The sequence below is a fragment of the Dreissena polymorpha genome, chromosome 1 (assembly GCF_020536995.1).
Source record: "Dreissena polymorpha isolate Duluth1 chromosome 1, UMN_Dpol_1.0, whole genome shotgun sequence".
In the NCBI taxonomy this organism is placed as follows: Eukaryota; Metazoa; Mollusca; class Bivalvia; order Myida; family Dreissenidae; genus Dreissena; species Dreissena polymorpha.
This window is the reverse complement of record NC_068355.1, coordinates 169,458,988-169,481,262: the sequence shown is the minus strand read 5'-3', so window position 1 is coordinate 169,481,262 and position 22,275 is coordinate 169,458,988. Positions and strand designations below refer to the sequence as shown.

Sequence of the window (22,275 nt, the reverse complement as noted above, 5' to 3'; positions counted from 1 at the left end):
TCCCTACTCTCAGCAATACCTTTGCCATATCATGTGGGGTTTTGAAATAACTTGGCTAAAAAACAAACCATCATAAGATAAAGTGTTATCCCTACTTCAAAGATCAAGGTTATACACACAATAGACCAAATGCCATCCCAATATCTCACCCTGAGCAAATGTGCACAAGTGAGCTTAAAACGAACTAGAGGCTGTCGCCAGGCAATTACTCATTTCAGTAGCACTTTCACCCCAGAAAGCTTAACATTTATAATGTTTGCATAGTCAACACAGTTGGTTTTGCACAAAATTTATATATATATATATATATATATATATATATATATATATATATATATATACAGGGATCATATTTTCCCGCAACATCAATCGGTCCGGATATAAATGGGGAAAAAGTATCCGAAAATTTATGTCCGAAATCATGACAAATTACGTTAAAATATATACCATTGATTTTGCCATTCATGAAGGTGATATAATAAATGTACAAGTAAAATTCCCATAGGCATTTTTTTTATTAAACGGAACAAGTTTTCTCAACTGGTTTTAACATTTGCTATTTTATTGTTGTTTCGTGTGCTGTTTTAGCAGACTTTTTCATAAGTCTATACCGATGTTTTAAATTGTTGTCGATTCGATAATAGCTTACAAACATGCACTGAACCAAACAAATGACTGTCGTAGATTGGCTACTGACAATAACACACCAAATAATTAAGAAATAATAATAGTTTGTTGTCAAATAAACCACAGTCGATAGTTAAGATGCGTAGGGATTTAATCACAAGAGCAAAACATTTGAAACCACGCATCTAATTTTCCGGTCGTGAGTTATTCAACAACAAAGTATAAAGTACACGAATTATTTCGATTCTAACACGGTTTTACTAAAGATTTATACAATGTATATTATTTTCTTGTGTACTATTTAATGTGAAGTTCCGCCCATAAAAATAACTTTCGGCTGTTCTGTCGATCAGATCCGCGACTTTCATTCATAATTATATTACCGGATTATTACGCTGGTGGAAAATGTATCGGCATGTTTTGTTAAGTTACAGGGCGTGCTTTCAGACGTGTCTTTTCGAATGCGTCTTTAATCGCTGTTCACAAGTTTTTTATTCTTGGTCTGACGTGCAATAAACCGGACTTGACCGGTTTAGAGACTGCAGCGAATGGTTTATCACACCTAATCGAAATAAGAATGTCATAAGGGTGTGTTAGCATGTACACTGTGTAATGGATTTCATGACATGGGAATTTTAGCAAACAGAATCGGACCGACTGTTTGGGATTTTCAATCGGTCTTTCATGACCCCAATCGGTCTATAGGACCGACGAAAAAAATATGATCCCTGTATATATATATATATATATATATATATATATATATATATATATATATGCAGGGATCATATTTTTTTATGGTTATATATATATATATATATATATATATGGTTAATATTATGTTATCACAGGGCTGCTCACCAGAGTAACCAAATTTTGTGCAAATCCAACTGTGTTTACTATATAATATAACATAATAATATTATATAATATATATATTATTATTTTTTTAAGAGTTGGGAAAGCAACGGTCGTAAAGTACAGATTTTGGAATTCCAAGTGATTGATCCCTCCAGCCTAAGTGATGAAGATTTTAAGGAGCAACTTTTACAAGCAGAGAAAGATTTGCATCCCGGATTTCATGCAGTTTGTTTTGTAATTGATCCAAACAGAATCACGGATGTAAAAGACCAATTCCAACGAGTCATGGAATACTTTGGAGATGATGCTAATGATTACGCTTTTGTAATCATGACTTTTACTAAAGATGAAGATGAACTTGAAAAACACTTCCATGCCAATTTTGGGGGAAAATGTTCGGAAGTTACACCTGTATTCAGGTTTTGTAAAGATAAGGAGCTGTACATAGACAATAAGGTTCCACAAATAGAAAAGGAAGAAATTATAAAGGATATATTCACTTCCATTGACAGTGCAAATGCAAGAAAGCTTTCTCCCTGCTTCAGTTCACGTTTTAAACAAGCAAAAATTGAGGAAGCTGCTAAAGCTGCTGAAGCTGCTATTAAAGCTGCTGAAGCTGCAAGAGATGCTGAAATAAAGCACAAAGAAGAACTTCTAAAAGCTGAACGTGAGGCTTTTAAGGCATTAAAAAAACAAATGACTGAACAAAACACTAAAGCTGCTGAAGCTGCTGAAGCTGCTCACAAAAGGGAACTTGAAAGTGAGCGTGAACTTTATAAAACAAAACTGAAAATGGCTAAGCTTACTTTAAAGGCTGAACAGGATGAGGAAGATCGACAGGAGCGTAAAGCTTATAAAGCAAAAAAAAGAAGGGCAAGGCAGAAAGAGGATAAGCGATGGGAGAAAAAATATAATAGAGAAGAACAAAGAAGAGAAAAGTTGGAAATGGAATTGTATAAAATGAAGGTTGAAAATCAAAAATCATCATGTATAATTCAGTAAATTCAGTGAAAAATTGTATCATATTATGAAGGCAATAGTATCATATAATTTATAATTTGTATGGTAGATATGTTACAATTAGTGTTAATCTTATTCAAAATACTTGATTTTATGTGATGACAAAACCACATATTAGGTGTTCTTCACTTGAAAATATTATAGGTTTAAACTAAAATATAAGGCATGAAGACAATAAGGCAAAAATAAGACAAACAAGAAACATCTTTAAAAAAGATATACGGTGTTGATTCAAGTTGGAGTTTGTGTAAGGTAAAGAGTTCAATGAATGAGATCATGGAAAGCGAATGTCTTTTTCTGTGCAGTTCTTAGCTGCATCACACGAAGTACGGAATGTTACGCGGAGTTTTTCGCGGCTTATTTTACATTATTACATATTGCTGGTCATAAACCTATAGATACAAAACAGACAAGGGACAAAATTGTCACAAAACCAGGTTTTCAGTTGAAAAAAAGTCTGATAAAGGGAGACAATTCAAACTGAACTGATTGTTTAAAATTAATCCCATTTGTTTCAAAATAAATTTATTTTTAGTCGTGGCGACCTTGACCTTGGAGATATACACGTAATTCTTTCGGGCGACACACCGTCCAATGATAGTGAACAAATGTGCCAAATGATTTTTGTTTTAATCTCAAAATGAATGATATAGTTATGGCCCAGACAAGCTAATTTATGGCAATTTTTTACCTTTAAACTCAAATTGTGACCTTAACCTTGGAGATATCGATGTAAATGTTTCGCGCGACACACCGTCTCATGATGGTGAACAAATGTGCCAAATGATTTTAAAATCTCACAATGTACGACAAAGTTATGTCCCGGACAAGCTTGTTCTGCCTGCCCATCCGCATGCCGACATGCGCCAATCTAATAACCAGTTTTTTCCTTCGGAAAACCTGGTAAAAAAGACCAATATGAAATACTAATGGACTATTACATGTCTGTGGTGCTCCAGTGGTTTGTATAGCACAAAGTGATTGTTTGATGCATTTCACAATACAAAACAACATTTCAATGCATCAATTCAACAAATTAAGTATAAATTCAAATTTTCCAAATTCATGACACAATATTTTCATATATACTTTTAACTCTCTGTACAGTTTGCTGTATAAACCATACAAACTTTGTTTTCCTTTGTGGTAACCAATAGCAAATGTGCCTTCTCAAATTGTTGCCAAGAAGGTTGTATTGTCCTTTGTGTTGTGTATATTATGTCATTTAAGAAGATATTGATGTATGTATCGTGTGGATATGAAGATTTAATGCATGACATTTTTCTCTTCTTCCCCTATATAAGTTACTGATTAGAATAATGCAGGGGCAGCTTTCTCCCGTCTGTGATACTGATTTCAGCATTCGTACATTTTCCCCTGTATATGTAACAGATGAGAAATGTAGAAAGCTTTTCTCCTGAGAATGTTACTTATAATGTGAATTATAAGTGAATACTTTATCCCTACTTATGTTGATATTAATGACATCCTTTCTTTATTTCCAAGTTGCTTATTGGAATTGTCATTGCAATTAAATCCTAATTTAATTTCCATATAACATTAGAGCTGTCAATAATCATGTTCATGCAAATGTATGATAACATAACTTTATTTCCATGTTACGTTAGAACTAGAATTATAAATGATTTATGTGTATGTATGAAATCCAACATACTAGAACTGTCGATGCATATGTTTATGTGTATGTAATATCATGCTAACATTGACCTTATGCTGACCTGTATGCTTTAATATATTTAAGAAATGTCATAATGAATACATAAGCTTTTGTCATAGAGTTTGATTTGGCCAATAAAAAGATATCCCTCTTAATTACTATTATGATATGATTCATCAGCTGAAACAATTACATGTTTATATATATGACAAAATCTGGGCATGGTATGTTTGGTTATAGTGTACAAAGTTTCACATAGAAACAGTAAAAAACCTATGTACAGTTAATCATTTGTATACATATTATACTAATGGTGTTTGTTTGTGTTGTACTGAGTTGAACATTTGATTATTTTCAAGCTTTTGTTAAATTGTTGTATGCAACGATAAATATATATCTATAATTGTTAAAACAATTTTTGATAAAATCAAATAGCTTTAAAAACAATGCATGCAAAAGATGAGAGCCATTGAAAGGTTGTTGGTTGGAAAACAAATAAAAAATATATATGTATAATTGTATGCAACTTATGTAGCTTTTTTGTTTTATGGACTGATATCTACATGTTTGTATATATATATATATATATATATATATATATATATATATATATATATATATATATATATATATATATATATATTCACACATATGGCCAGTTACGGGGTCTCTGATTTAGAAATAGGTTATGGGGTTCCCACTTTAAATACATGTATCTCCATACCCTTTTTTATCCGATATAAACACGAATTAAGGTATATAGGGGTACCTACTATTATTATTGTATATAAATACGTCATTTATTTAACGTCTTATACAAGGAAATATATAGCGAACTTATTTGCGAGGTATATACAATTTCAATTTCAGACCTGATTGTGGTTTTCGATTTAAGACCTTATTGTGAGATTTGATTGCATTACCTCCCCTACACCCCCCTCATAGTAATTAAAGGAGCCTAGATTGCGGGGTTGTATATAGACCCCGTTTTTTATATTGACCTCGTAAGTACAGTCTGAAAACTACAGAGACCGCGTAACTGGCACTATGTATTGGTATATATATATATATATATATATATATATATATAATGGACTAATTTTTATGATAACACTCAATGCATAGAGTGAATTTATAGCTGTGTTTTCTCTGTATGTAATGAATGGTAACACTGAAACAGGACACACATATGTACGATAGGAATGAGAGCAGGAAAAAAAGAATTAAAAAATATAAAATAAATAAAATACAAAAAAAATGCATGAATATGATTTTTAAAAGCTTCACAATTAATAGTTATCTATATAAAAAAAAATTTTTTTATAGAGTTTCTTCATAATTATCTTTCTTTATTATTGTATACATGATCATGCTATACAAAAAACAAAGGAAGATATAAGTACACATTTCATCTGGTCCTCTATTACAATCTCATTCTATCCAATTTTTACACTGCTTTGAGTTTTTGCAGTTTGGTTCTGATGACTTAAGAACTAATGGCACAGACATTTAAGTGTTTGTAATATTATTACAAACATACTGGTAACAAGAGCTGTCACCATAGGATAACATATGCCCCCTATAAACGCTTTGATAGAAGTTATAGCATTTTTCGAAACCTAAACGCAGATTTCGAAACCTAAACGCGGACCCTAAGGTCAAGGTCACAGGGGTCAAAATTTATGTGCGTATGGAAAGGCCTTGTCCATATACACATGCAAACCAAATATGAAGGCTTTATCTCAAGGGACATAGAAGTTATGAGCATTTTTCGAAACCTAAACGCAGATTTCGAAACCTAAACACGGACCCTAACTTCAAAGTCAAGGTCACATGAGTGAAAAAATTTGTACGTATGGAAAGGCCTTGTCCATATACACATGCGTACCAAATATAAAGTTATATCTCAAGGGACATAGAAGTTATGAGCATTTTTCGAAACCTAAACGCAAAGTGTGACGGAAAGACGGACCGACGGACGGACAGTCCGATCACTATATTCCCTCTTTTCTTCGAAAGGGGGCATAAAAAGATGCATTTTTATGAGATTGGGTAAATATACTTAAGCTTTCAAACATTAACCAGACATTGTTTATGTTGCATCCATCAAGGACCAAGTTATCCACTTATTTATCGAAGCTGCATTTGTCTTAATGATTTTTAGTGGTTTAAATTGCATGGTTCATATTAGGTCAAAAACATTCCAGCAGAATATGGTTTTAGTTGTAAGAGTTGCACTTCATAGTATGTTTCAACAACGAAATTCAACCATTGCAGTTATTCTATCACTGAAATCCATTTCATGGTAAAAAAGGGGTAGAGAACGCACAGGCCATTGAACTTGGTCCTTGTCCTTATATTAATAGACACAAAGATTCGTTATACAGATATTTCTATTTCTATTTTGTCATAGGGACCTCTGTATGTTTTTCTGTTGTTTGTGGGGCAAGGTGTTTTATTATTCATTATTATGATTTACTAAATATAATATTAAAGGGGCATAATCATGATTTTTTACATAAATTACCTGCGTAAAATAGTAGCAATTTTACTTTTAAAACAAGTATTTGTATTCCATTGAAATCCATGTAATTTATTTACGAAACAAGTTAAGCGTCTTTTTATTACAAAATCAAAATATTAAAATTGTTTCAAACATATAATATTTTATTTTAATGTCAAAGTCAATGTATATGTGCATTTAACAGCTTAATTTGCTTTTAATGAACTATTTTTCCTGCAACCAGTACATTTTTTATGAAATTTACCATTAGTATGCCCCTTCAATGATTCCATGGGCCATGAGATTATTTTATTGGTCTGCATATTTGTTGGAAATAGTAATGGCCTTGAAAAATGGTTTCAAATATAGACATGGTTCAACAAAATGCTGGCCTTCAAAATTATGTAAAGAAAACAAGATAAAAAAACAACAACATGCCTTGAAGAAAACAAGCATCAATTTAACAATTTTATTGCTAGTCCATGTGATCTTTGTTTTTGGTTTTGTATGTAGCTGTTTGAGAGGCCTTTTTTTATAATACTATGTGTGGTCTATGTATAAATAACGCGATGTTCAAGAATTCAACTTAAGCTGGACTGACATTTCACAAAATGCATAAAGATCTCTGTTAACAAAGGCTACAGGATATTGAATATTTTAAAAAGGATTACTTTAATATTCATAAGTATTAAAATACTTATAAAGGGTTTGGAATGGGTATACTCATGTATATAATACGTTTTATTGTCTCAATTTTACCAATATATAACAAATGTTCATTATATTGACATGTGGCAAACATTAGGAACCAAAAAAGAACAGCACCTTGCTCTTTCCGTCTTGGTTTTAGCACTGATCAAAAACAATGAGAATCTAAACAGGGCCCATATTATTCCACCAATTCTTAGGATTAAGAATAAATAATAGATTCAAATTCAATAACAAAAACTTTCCAGTTTGCATATATACAAAGCAACAATGCTTGTGTCATTCACCATATTTTCCTTATTTCTTAATTAAGAATGTAGAGGTGGTAAAAGTTAATAATTATAGACTCAATACCAAAACTCTAACAACATAATTTTTATAAAATCAACATAAAATGCTTCATCTTAAATCTAAGAGTAAGCTGGTCATATAGGTCCAAGAAAATAATTGTAGTCAATCCATGTAGTATCTTTGTATTTTTGAAAACAAATTCTATATTGTTATCAAGTAAAAACAATTTTTCAATATTACTATATTTGTTCCAGAAGACCTTTACATTCGCAATAAGTATTTTTTTTACAGAAAGTGTGACTATTAACACACACAGTTTTGTTGATACTTTACGTTGTTTTAACATTGAACTGTCTGTATGTGTACACAATTGCTTTCTGTGTTTCTAGAAGTTTTTAATTTCATTGTTTTACAATATTCCTTGTCATTCATTTTTGTGGTATTTAAACAGCATAGATTGATTGCCTTTCATATTAATTTTTTTATGTTCATGGATATATAATGAAGTTTATTTGTTTGTCAAGCTTACTGATAAAAGAAATTTTGATCAATGTTTTCCTAAAATACATTAATTTTGACACTGAGGCCACAACAAATTGACAGATTTTCATGATTTTTCAAGATTTATTTACAACATTTCCTGAAGACAAATTGCACATGTAGACAAATTTTAGTACATGCAATATGATATGATGGCAACATAACTAGTCCTATATATACATAATTAATGATAATATGTTCATCCTATTTGGCGCACCTAAAATTTGTAAAATGAATTCAACATTTGTATGCGTCCAGTAGGGTGGCATATAGCACTCGCACATCAGTCTGTTAGTCTGTCATTCCGTCCATTCAGCATCTGTTTCCAGAGTTTGTTTCCTTAACACTTGCAGATATTAACTAGATTTTTGGTTTGTGAGTCAACCTGGATGACTTACAGATCATGTTTGAGTTTCGTTCAGGATTTTTGGCAAAGTTATGGGCCTTTTCACTAGAAAAGCAGTTTTTCTAACTTTTTCCTAAATGCTTGCAGATATTGGGTGACCTGATTTTTTGTGTATTGTCTAGTCCAGGCGTTCCAATCCATTGATTGTTTATGCAGTTACATGCCTTGGACTTAATCGTTCTTATATAAAATAAAACTTTCTTGATTTCTTTCCAAAACACTTTGAAATATTAACCTGACTTTTTTGGGTACCTCTGTTTTTTCTGTTTATTTTAGTTAAGTTTACATAGTTTACAACATAAACTGTTATTTTAAGTTTAACAGTTAATAGTACAAAATTACAGCAATCAATGAATGTGTGTGGCACAAATAGTGAACAAATATGTACATAATAAGTTTTATTAGTCAGCGCCTTGAGTTTGCCTCTGATTTAGTCAGTGGAGCAACTGATCAATATGTTGTGGCCTGAATAATATGCAAAAACTTGGATATGTTGTTTTTTTAAGTTGATTAACTTTCTCTTGAACACATTTTTATAAGATGAGTTATTATTGTATAAATTTAAATATAATAACTAAACAATAATTCAGATTTTATTAAATTTTAAAGAACAAGACAATTTGTAAGACAATTAATAATAATTGTTTTATATTCATTTTTTAATACCACATGAAATGTATAATAAATTTATTATTCAGATTCAAATAAAAACTTAAACTATAACTTACAAATGACAATCTATCTCACAAACTCTGGAAAGCACATACTTTATAGCATAATATATCTTCTGTTTGTGTGAATACAAATTTCTTCTGAAAAATAGTGTTTGTTGTTGTATTTAACATATAAGAATTCTAACAATACCATGACCTCTCTCTTAATGTTTTACCTCAAAAGGTTTCCATAAATAAATTGCATCAATATGAATATATCCATATAAATGCATAAGTTATATACTGCAAAACCAATATTTATTGTTGGACATTACTGTTCTAGGATTTTTGGTGGGTCAGCTCAAGAATTAAATTAAATGTTTTAGAAACATTTACGTCTCAAGTCTTATATCAGTCATTATAAAAAAATACGAATTGAAGATCCAACAAATATGATCGAGTTTCCAAATCCACACAATGTCATGTCAATTAAATGAAATAAATCCACAGCAATACAATCCAAACTAGAAATGGTGCGGCAGAGGCCGACGCGTATCCCCACGCCGCATGTTTGACCCAAGGGCGCCCCAGGGTTGATCATGGGGCCATGCATAGTTGAGATTGACTGTATTGTCATAAGAGAAGTTCAGTATCAATTAGAAGTGAATGGGTGTAAAAATAAAGAAGTTATAGTAAAAGGCAATTTTGGGAGGGTGTGGCCTATGTGGGCGGGGTGCCCCAGGGTTGGTAATGGGGCCATGCATAGTTGAGATTGACCGTATTGTCATAAGAGAGGTTCAGTATCAATTTGAAGTGAATCAGTGTATTAATGAAGAAATTATAGTAAAAGGCAATTTTGGGCGGGTGTGGTCTATGTGGGCGTGGCGCCCCAGGGTTGGCAACGGGGCCATGCATAGTTGAGTTTGACCGTTTTGTCATAAGAGAGGTTCAGTATCAATTTGAAGTGAATCAGTGTAGAAATGAAGAAGTTAATGTAAAATAACCTAAATTTTTTTTATAGTAAATGGATTTTTTTGGTGGGTGTGGCCTATGTGGGCGGGCGCCCCAGGGTTGGGATTGGGGCCATGCATAGTTGAGATTGACCCTAATGTCATAACAAAAGTTCAGTATCAATTTGAAGTGAATCCGTGTAGAAATGAAAAAATTATAGTAAATGGAAATTTTTGGTGGGTGTGGCCTATGTGGGCGGGGCGCCCCAGGGTTGGGAATGGGGCCATGCATGGTTGAGATTGACCGTATTGTCATAGGTGAGGTCCAGTATCAATTTGAAGTGAATCGGTGTAGAAATAAAGAAGTAAATGTAAAATAACCTAAAAAAATGAGTGATAATTTCTGACGCGGCCCCACCCCAACCCCTATAACTTTTGACCCAGGGGTCAGATCAAAATTCCAAATAGTGCACCGTCGCACATATGCTCATAGCTACCATGTGTGTAAATTTCAAGGTTCTAGTGCTTTTAGTGTAGGAGGAGATAGTGGCCAGGACGGACAGACAGACGGACGGACAGACGGACGGACGGCGGAGATCACCACAATATCCCCACCTTTTTTTCAAAAAGCGTGGGGATAAAAAAGAGCACAAGAAAAGAACATCATGAGTAAACAAGAAGACCTGAAATTGTTCTCTATTGCATTTGTTTATTGGAGAAAACTCAAGTCATAAATACCAATTCAAATATTAAAAAAGCTAATTTTTACTAACGTAATAATATTGTCAGAGCTTTGTCAACTTGCATTAATTAATTGTGCATGGAGGTCATACTTATACTTTTTACATGGACAAGTGGTGTAAGTTAAATAAAATATTAGCAGCAATGACTTGAGGCCAAGTTGTCTATAATAATGTGCAATTGTCTTTTGTTTTTGTTTTTTTAATATTCTGTGACCTTGACATATTCTTTTTTGTTTAAAAAACATTATTTTCTAATCAGCATACTAATTTATATTATCATAAGTTGAGCGTTGTCTATGTACTGAAGAAAAACCAAATTACAAAATGCGACCTTTGACCACTGGTGACCTCTTAATAAATATACATCTTCCTTTCCTCCCATGTAATCAGCATACCAGTTAAGCTGATGACAAGCTTTGACCTTTCAACCTGGAAATCAACAAGGGCGGTTTGTAAAACATGCATGCCCCCCATATGGGCTGTCAATTGTAGTGGCAGCCATTGTGTGAATACGTTTTTTGTCACTGTGACCTTGACCTTTGACATAATGTAAGTTATCATCCGGAAACCATTGTACTATTTCGAGTCACTGTGACCTTGACCTTTGACCTAGTGACCTGAAAATCAATAGAGGTCATCTGCCAGTCATGATCAAGGGGGGGAGTGAGAGGGGGGTATAATGTGGGGTGTGGTAATTTATTAGATGTTTAAAAAAAAAAAATTTTTTTTTGGGGGGGGAGCCGGGGGGGGGGGGGATAGGGGGAGTGAGAGGGGGGTATAATGTTGGGTGTGGTAATTTATTAGATGTTAAAAAAAAAAATGGGGGGCCGGGGGGGGATGGGGGGGTGAGAGGGGGGTATAATGTGGGGTGTGGTATTTTATAAGATGTTTAAAAAAAAATTGGGGGAGGGGTGGGTGGGGGCGTGGGGTGGGTGGGGGGTGAGAGGGGGGTATAATGTGGGTGTGGTAATTTATAAGATGTTTAAAAAATATTTAATTTTTTTTGGGGGGTGGGGGGGTAGAGGGGGTGGGGGGTGTGAGAGGGGGTATAATGTGGGGTGGGGTAATTTATAAGATGTTTAAAAAAAAATTGGGGTGGGGAGGTGGGGGGTGGAGGGGGGGTAGGGGGGGGGGGGTGAGAGGGGGGTAATAATATGGGGTGTGGTAATTATTAGATGGTTTTTTTTGGGGGGTGGGGGTTGGGGTGAGAGGGGGGTATAATGTGGGGTGTGGTAATTTGTAAGATGCATAAAAAAATGGGGGGTGGTGGGTGGGGGGAAGGGGGTAATAATGTGGGGTGTGGTAATTTATACATGTTTAAAAAAAAATTGGGGGGGTGGGGGGTGGGGGATGGTAGGGGGGGGAGTGAGAGGGGCTATAATGTGTGGGTTTGTGGTAATTATTAGATATTTAAAAAAAAATGGGGGAGTGGGGGGTAGGGGGGTAGAGGGAGTGAGGGGAGGTTATACTGTGGGGTGGGGTTATTTATTAAATGTTTAAAAAAAATTGAGGGGGGTGGGGGTAGGGGGGGGTAGGGGGGGTGGGGGGGGGGGGTAGGGGGGGTGGGGGGGTGAGAGGGGGGTATAATGTGGGGTGTGGTAATTTATTAGATGATGTTTAAAAAAAAATTGGGGGGGGGTGAGGTTGGGGGGGAGGGATTCTGGTAGGGACGTGGGGTATTGTTTGGGTGGAATCCATTGTGGTATTCAGGTAAATGTTGTTTTGTCAAAGTAATAATAACATGTGATCATAAAAAATAACAAATGATCTCACACTGACATGATAAATATCCTCTATTCATTAAACATGAAATTTAAACTTATTGCATTTGTTTCCCCTGTATATAAGAAAGATATAATAGTGTATTACCTCCCCTGTCCTGCTTATATTTATATTAATCAACAAAATTAAACATTAACACAATATTTAATATACAAAATATACAAAATATCTCATATTCTGATAATATTTTTACTGATCCACTTTATTTTACTCAAAGGATGATGTTTCATTGGACTGATAATTATAGATTTAGGTTTATAGACCAATTGCTTCAGTTATATTGTTCAGATTTCGCCCTGTTGGCCGCGTATGCATTCTTGAGTTATCATCCAAAAACCATTTTACTATTTCGGGTCACCGTGACCTTGACCTTTGACCTAGTGACCTCAAAATCAATAGGGGTCATCTGTGAGTCATGATCAATGTACCTATGAAGTTTCATGATCCTAGGCCCAAGCATTCTTGAGTTATCATCCGGAAACCACCTGGTGGACGAACCGACAGACCGACATACCGACATGAGCAAAGCAATATACCCCCTCTTCTTCGAAGGAGGGCATAATAAATCTATCTTTCCCCCAAGTAGCCATCATACCAATTAACAGGACTGCCTACTTTGTGCAGGATCCATGTTTATTAATGAATGGCATGATCTTTGGCAAAATCTTCCTATATTCATCATATGGCAACACAATGGTCTACTGAAAAAAGTAGTCTTTTTTGCGTGGATGAAATTTAAGACACTGTGATTTGTTTAAAGACAGTTTTAGCTGAGTCCTTATACATCTTAAATTAAGATGAATTCTCCCTACCTTGACAACAATGGTCCAACAGTGTCATGATCTTTGGTGGTGCTGGCTAAGAACACAGCCATCATGGCGCTGGGAGTAACGACAATGTGCTGGAAATATACAAGAAACAAGGGGTTATACAGAAGCACCTACATAATTGTAATACTAGATAAATTGGACATAAGTCGAGAGCAAACAAGAGTCAGTCTTCGTATTTTGGTATATTAGTGATCCGATTTTCATTACATTATCTACACAATTTGTAAAATTAAAATGCTAATATCAAATCAATAACCCAAACAAGAAAGCCCACAGGCTCCGGATGTTCAACCAATACCTTCTAACCAGAATGAAAAATGTATCCCCAAAAATTGCTTAATGGCTTATTTATGTCAGGGGTAAAACTTGAATGTATTTGTAGAGGCCCATGATACGATTTCCCATGCTTTATATGAACCCCTTTTAGTTTCAGAGTGACACTTTTAAAAAGTCTTAAACCATAGGCATGCTGACATTTAACAATAATGGCATAGTTTTTCAAAGGCCCATTGTACACTGTTATATACCAAATATGAAACATCTGGGGCTTGCTATTTAAGAGAACATTTGTAAAGTGGTGTTATTATTTCAGACAATATAAACCAAGTGAACCCTTGAATGTGGCCAGTTTTAGTCAAATAGAAATACGTTGCACAAACTGTGTAGAGTACCATAAGAGGATATTAGAATTGAACCTGAGAAGGTTGCAGTTCCAACGATCAAGTTATTTTGAAATGTATGTCTATAAAACAAATGCGGCCATTACACAATGCCAGGTTTAATTTCACTTTAAATAACTGTGAAATTCATAGTCTGCTCTGCATATAAGGCTTTCTACACTTACAATTTAACACACTACTTCTAAGTTAATTTACTGAGCGGAACATTTTTGGGTCAGAGTGATCTTGTCCCAGCACTTAACATTCATGGTAGTCAAACTGGTAAACAATGTTTTATCTGGAGAATTTATCAAGAATTTACTTATCTGATGGGTCAAGTTTGTTTTCCCCACACAACCAATATTGGTTAAAAATATAAAGAGTTTGCTGTATATTATTTGTTCTAATGGTTTGTTTACTTTCAAACAGAAACTATGATCAAGTCTCAATCTACATTACTTAAACTGCTCAATAGAGAACTATTGATAAGGGGCATAATTATATTGGTAAATTAACAAATAAACAATGTAATATTAACTTCCCTTTAATTGTAGTTTATAACATTATTATCACCTTTGGTACATTTCCAATTTAACAGTATGTGTGCTTTCATTGAAACCATAAACTTGCAGAACATCATAAGCTTCCACCTGGGAACTAAAAACTACACTAAGACTACACTACAATGCTTTTAAGGGCCTGCTAAAATTTAGGTTTTATGCAAAGATTATTTATAATTTATGTGCATCTTAGTGCCAAGGTGTAAATTAACTTAATAAATTAACATAAAAACAAGAGAGCCCTATGTTGCTCACCTGAGGCATGTAGAAACTAACCTGTTATGTATGGTTTTGTGATAAATGTGTAATAAATATAGTTTTTTTATCAAATGCTATACCCTGTTTCCCATGTAATACAACCATTACATATTTTTTATATTACACATGTGTCATACAACATTTTTAAGCGTTTTCATTGGCTTAGTTTTCGTTTATTGACCAATCGCATTTTGTTATTTTGCTAAAATGACGTTGCAATGTCGAATGACGTCACCAAATGTACACAACATTCGGGATTACTTATTATGTTTGCGTTAATATTTATTTAATTTGCTCATTTAAAAGCATGTGATAAAAAAAGATCTGACACTCGTTGTCATATCATACCATGGTATTTTATTAAACTTGTCCAGGAAATTCCTGAACTCGTTTAATAAAATATGGTATGATATGACAACTCGTGCCAGATCCTATATATCTAGGTTATTTACTCTGTATTACACAGACGTGATCTGGTAAATGACAGTATTTGAAAAAAAAGTTTTAAACCTTACTAGAGTAAGGGCCTGAAAGGCCCAAAGTCGCTCACCTGAGATTCAAAGGAACTGACCTGTTCTGTGCAGCCCAATATGTCATTAGAACAAAATGTTCTAAAAAACTTTCATTACTAGTGAACACCCTGGCAGCCACGTTTTGAACAGACCAGAACCACTATCATATACATCCAAGATATCATTTAAACAAATATTCTAACAAAGTTTCATGAAGCCATATAAGGAAAAATGCCCAGCCCCCTGGTGACCATGTTTTTCAAGCAACTGGAACCATTTCAAACTTGTCCAAGATATCATTAGGACAAATCTTCTGACAAAGTTTCATGATGATTGGACGATAAATATGGCTTCTAGAGTGTTAACAAGGTTTTACTAAAGCCATATAAGGAAAAATGCCCCACCCCCTGGCGGCCATGTTTTTCAACCAACCGGCATCATTTTTGAACTTGTCCAAGATACTATTGGGATGACCAAGTTTCATGAAGATCAGACAATAAATGTGGCCTCTAGAGTGTTAACAAGATTTTACTATAGCCATATATAGCCATACAAGGAAAAATGCCCCGCCCCTTGGCAGCCATGTTTTTCTAGCAAACTTTACCATTTTCAAACTCATCCAAGATTTTATTGTGACCAATCATCTGACCAAATTTCATGAAGATTGGACAATAAATGTGGCCTCTAGAGTGTTAACAAGGTTTTACAAAAGCCATATATAGCCATATAAGAAAAAATGCCCCACCTCCTGGTGGCGATGTTTTTAAAGCAACCGAAACCATTTTTAAAGTCATCGAAGATGTGATTGGGACAAATCTTCTGACCAAGTTTCATGAAGATCCGACAATAAATGTGGCTTCAAGAGTGTTAATAAGGTTTTACTATAGCAATATAAGGAAAAATGACCCGCTTGCTGGCGGCCATGTTTTTCAACCAACCGGCATCACTTTTTAACTCGTCCAAGAATATATTGGTATATATCTTCTGACCAAGCTTCATGAAGATCGGACGATAAATGTTGCCTCTATAGTGTTAACAAGATTTTGACTATAGCCATATAAGGACAAATGCCCCGCCCCTTGGCAGCCATGTTTTTCAAGCAAACGTAACCATTTTCAAACTCATCCAAGATATCATTGAGACCAATCTTCTGACCAAATTTCATGAAGATTGGACAATAAATGAGGCCTCTAGAGTGCAAGGCAAATGTTGACACTTCAAGCTGGACGATGCACGACGGACAAAAGGCGATCACAAAAGCTCACCATGAGCACATTGTGCTCAGGTGAGCTAAAAATAGAGGACCACCATATGATATCAAAGACCAAAAATAAACCATTGACCCTTGTTTTAGAGAATAAGATTAACGTTGCTTACCATTTAAGTCTACATAAATCATCTGGGCATGGTTAGTTTTTAGCATAGTTGCGGTTACGCAACTATGCTTATGTTAGAGCTACATTTCGAAAACCGACATGGAACGGTTGACCATTATGAAGCCTTACCTGATCAAAAATCAGACGAAATATCTATTTAATATAGTATTTGGTAATTCTAACATTTTTTTATTTAGAAACGTTTTTCTAAACGTTTTCTTCCAAGAATATTGCTGACACCGTTTTTAGTGATTTTTTTCTAAGACCGTTTTACATGAAAAAAACCTTCTAAGAAACTAAAACAAATTTCGTTCGTAAAACAATTCTGTTCTAGTTGATAGTGATCTCACACCTACTTTCTATTTCCTTTGTTTACTGTTCTGGGAGAGGTCAAATTCATAAGGCTCTGGTTTAAGGATATGTAGAATTTCATTGGTTAATTATAAATAGAAATTAACATATTCTCAACAGGAAGTGGGGCATAAAGCACTTTCATTCTTTGTAAATGTGTAAAAAAATAGCGGAGTACGATGAATGTTTTCTGATTTATGACATGGATTCTGACCTTCCTTTCTATGGAATTAATAAAGTAGAGTTTGAAAGTAATAGAGATGTGTTAATTGAAATTAAAATGATATACTTTGAGCCAGAAATTAACATTACGAGTAGAGCTAACAGTTTAAATGTGGCATCGAATTTAATGAATTCGCGCAAATTCTGGACGAGTGTACGTCTGTAAAATATTAAATGGAATGCCGTAAATGTATCAAGTCGGAAAAGAAAACGGATGGTTGCATAATGGTATGCGTGAAATAATGTAATTCTACGTATTTATTTTCATAGTTATGTCATTTTGTAACCATTCACATTCGTCACGATTTGGAATTCCCGTTTCTAAAAATAGAACATTTTGGTAGCATGAACCAACAAGGGAGGCGACTCCTGATGTCAGAAATTGTTAGGTTACAATAAACTAAACAATCGAGTCATGAATAATCGAGTCATGAAGGTAATCGAGTCATGAAACTCTGTACTCTCTAAACCAGGAACCATAGGTCCCTGTCTAAACAAATCATCATATTTTCCTCGAAGGCATGTTTTACACGTTAGACTGTTGTTCTGGTTTTATCGTTTGGAGATATTGATAGTTTGGTTTGAACATGACATATCTTTTTTATTACTTAAATCGATTCAGCTAAGAATGCCCGTCAAGAAAAGGTATGGTTATGGGGGTCTCTATTTGCAAAATGTTGCATTTATTTTCGCTCAAATTTGTCGCTTTTACATTGAAACATATAAGGAAACTATTTAGTATATTTTGACCTAAACATTTACTTCAGCAGCAACTTCCCTGTATCTTGCAACTATGCTTTCAACGCATTGGCGCTCTCGTTACAACATGGGGCATGATTTGAATAGACATGGCAGAGGATTCTATAAGACATTATATGCCGAATAAAAAATGTCTAAGCCCTGGGGTTTCTCAGAAGATTTTTAAAGTTTTCACTATAAACATGTAAGGAAAACAAGTGACCCCTAGGGCAGGGCCAATTTTGACCCCGAGGGCATGATTGTAACAAACTTGGTAGAGTTGGACCCTAGTGGTAAATTCAAAGAAAATGAGTTTAAATGTAATTGAGTATAAAAAGCTATGTATATCTTCTTATCCCTGGGAGTTTTCATTTTTGACCCCATGGGCATGATTTGCTGTAGAAGACTTGACCACCATATAATATTACATGTCAAACACCAAACCTCTCAACCCCCAGGATGAGGCAAATGTTAATATTACCCAGGCGAAACGATGACCATGGTAGACCATGGTCACCATGGTTTTTGATGGTTGACCATGGTATTTGATTGTCAACCATCAAAAACCGTGGTGGAACATGATCAGGAACATGGTCAACCATGGTTGACCATGGTCACAAAAAACATAGACCATGGTCGTCAATGGTGACCATGGTCGACCATGGTTAACCATGGTCGGCAATGGTGACAAAAGACAGACCATGGTTGACCATGGTCACAAAAAACATGGACCATGGTTGACCATGGTTAACCATGGTCGGCAATGGTGACAAAAGACAGACAATAGTTGGCCATGGTAAATTAAAACATGGACCCTGATCGGCAAAGTTACTTTTATTTTCATTTCAGTATTCCCATGGTGTTAAATGTTCATTTACATAAAATATGCAATAATGTTAATTATTCTTCGACTTTCCAACTTAAGGGGACCATGATGGTCCTGAAAATGACACACACTACTTGAAAATACTGTGACCTATCAAGTTTGGCATACAAGCCACATACTGAAGTCCATCTATCGACATGAAGATTACTTGACCGAAGGCTGTATAACATTTTTCTGTCGGTCATTAAAAACAAGTTTGGGTCAATAAAAGATGTGACGGCTAAAGTGCACGCCTTACAAAAATTTATGAAAAAACATTATACAAAGTAAAACATTTTAGCAAAAGAAAATTGTTTTTGCACTCCTCAACTTGTGGACAGTCATGTGCACGTGCAACCTGGCCGGTCTGGTTTCTTTGCCGCCACTGGCACGTTTCACAGATATGTTTCACAGATACGATGAGACATGACCTACTTCACTATCTGCCCTCCATACTTTTGCTTGGACATCAAGAATGTGTGTGCTGAAATAAATTATTTGACTTTATAATAAAACTAGAACCATTGCTGAAGGAGAACTAAATATCACCCCTGACAACTAACTTGGACAGTAAAACAAGGACAACTGAACACGGGAATTAAATCCATATAAAATGCAGCTATTGTACATATGTAGTAATGTGTGTGCACTATTTATGCATGAAGTTTGGAGTTGATATCTTAACAAGTTTAAAAGTTAAAAATAAACTGACAGACAGACGGTCAGACAGACATATATTCCTAAATTGTTTTAATAAAATTAAATGTAAAGTTTTGCTTCAGTGACAATCTATTGCTTCAAATGAAGTGTTTGTTACAATTAACTTACATTTTAGACTGCAGAAACCCAGTTTATGCCATGAATTATCCTGAGCTACTGACATGCCTTTTCGATGGTTTTACACAGTTACTGCCCTCGATAATTCCCTCCTCGCCTTGCCTTTTTTCTGGAAAGAAATGACATCTTCAGTTTACTATAATTGACATTTTCTTCATGTTTAATATTTAACAAAACAATTGTAGTCTAAACCGAGGTCAAATATACAAGCACTTGTATAGGAGTACCAACTGACGTGTTTAATAGTAAGTGTGATATAATCCATAGTGTGTAAGTGTCATTGCTTTTATTAATTCAGACATTCGTGACAATGCATGTCATTACTAGTATTTTATATGATGAACACTTTCAAACTGGATTAATAAATAAGGGAAAACAACATTCTTCATCCAAATTTAATACCAAATACATGTATTATTCCTAATGGATACGAAACTGACCATTTGTGCTACATTTAATTTATTAATTGAAAAATGGGATATACATTAGAAATCGCATAAATCAGTGAAAAACCTACATTTCCATCTGAATTGTCAATCAGCGTCCGAATTCGACAATCCGGCGACCGCGACAGTATTTTCACTAATAGTTTTCTTTGTAATTATCAGCACTTCCGTCCAATAGTTGACTTTTATCATTAACTCCAGTCACATAAATATGATCAACAATTACAATTATATCAATCTTTCTCTTAAACACAGTCTTTCAAAACCGTAACTTCTCCAACAAAACACAAAGTTCAATTACTGAATTAGCCTCTGTCTCTCTCGGTTAATGTGCTGGGCCCCTCTGGGACATTGTCGCACAATTGTGAACTATGTACACGTGTGAAGGGAAGAACAATGGTTAAAAGCCGGATAAAAACATTTTGCTCCAGAGTTATATGCACAGCTCCCCCATCCTAGTCTTAAAGACATCTACGGACGGGGAAATGACCACCTGTTCTGGGAGACCATTCCAGAGGCGTATTCCAGTTGGGAAGAAGGAATACTGGTAGGCATTGACTGTCGTGAATGGCACTATGAAGCGGTTTGCATGGCCTCTGGTGTGCACTCCTGCTGGTATGAGTACGCTTCTGGAATCGATGTCCACCAGGTTGTTTACGATCCTGTACATCATGACCACTTTTGCCGCTTGTCGTCTGTATTCAAGCGTTGGCCAACCGAGCTTGTCCATCATTGCAGAGACACTGCTGGTGTATCGGTAGTCGCCTGTGCAGAAGCGGGCATTTCTTCGTTGGACAGACTCAAATTTGTTGATGTTGGATCGGGTTTTGGGATCCCAAACAGATGCCGCATACTCAAGCTGGGGTCTTACAAGTGATGTGTATGCCTTTGCCTTGATGTCTGTAGGGCAGGTTGCCAGATTCCTACGAAGGAAGGCTGATGTTGAGTTTGCCTTTTTAGCGGTGATGTCTATATGGCTGTTCCACGTGAGTTTACTGTCTATGGTCACACCAAGGTATTTGGCTTTATCTGTCTGTTTAAGTGTTTGGCCATGGATGTTGTATGAGCCAGGTGTGATGTTCCGCTTGTTGGTAATACGGATCATTTCGCACTTGTCTGGATTAAAGTCCATTAACCACTCCCGCTCCCATACTTGTAACTGGTCGAGGTCATCTTGAAGTGCCTTGGTGTCATCTGCCGATCTTATGGTCCTGTATAATAGACAGTCATCGGCAAAGAGGCGTACAGTTGATGAGACTCTACCTGGGAGGTCATTTATGTAGACCAAGAACAGGAGAGGCCCGAGGACAGTACCCTGAGGGACTCCTGATGTAACCGGGGCTGGTGCAGATACCTTTCTGTCAAGTACAACTTGCTGTTGTCTATCGGATAGGAAGCTGTTAATCCACCCCAGAGTCTTGCCGCGCACACCGTAGTGGTGCAGCTTTGTTGAAAGACGTCGGTGAGGCACCTTGTCGAATGCTTTTTTTTAGAAAAATCAAGTAGTATCCCGTCAATCTGTTGCTTGTTGCTCAACCCTGCTGCGAGATCCTGTACTGTGTTGATGAGTTGTGACTCGCATGATCTCCTCTTTCGGAATCCGTGCTGTGCATCGGAGAGAAGCTTGTGTTCATCCAAGAACTTCATCAAGTGGCTGTGAACAATGTGTTCCATGGTCTTACAGCAGATTGAGGTTAGTGACACAGGACGATAGTTGGAAGCTTGGGTCTTGTCTCCTTTCTTGAAAAGTGGCGTGACATTGGCTTGTTTCCAATCAGTAGGGACTTGGCACTGATAATGAGACGCTTGAAAGATGAGGGTTAGTGCTGGGGCTATGACCGATGACATCTCCTTCAGGA

At 35.4% G+C, this 22,275-nt stretch overlaps 1 protein-coding gene across 1 annotated transcript in view; it reads left to right on the top strand.

Moving 5' to 3' along the window:
• The window catches only part of LOC127860140 (GTPase IMAP family member 8-like), a 31,742-nt gene extending 29,234 nt beyond the window's left edge, over positions 1 to 2,508 (top strand). Inside the window, exon 7 of the mRNA XM_052398000.1 lies at positions 1,582 to 2,508. Within this exon, the coding sequence (XP_052253960.1) occupies positions 1,582 to 2,490 (909 nt within the window). The 3' untranslated portion in view covers positions 2,491 to 2,508. The remainder of the gene's footprint in view (positions 1 to 1,581) is intronic.
• The last annotated feature ends 19,767 nt before the right edge of the window (positions 2,509 to 22,275 follow it).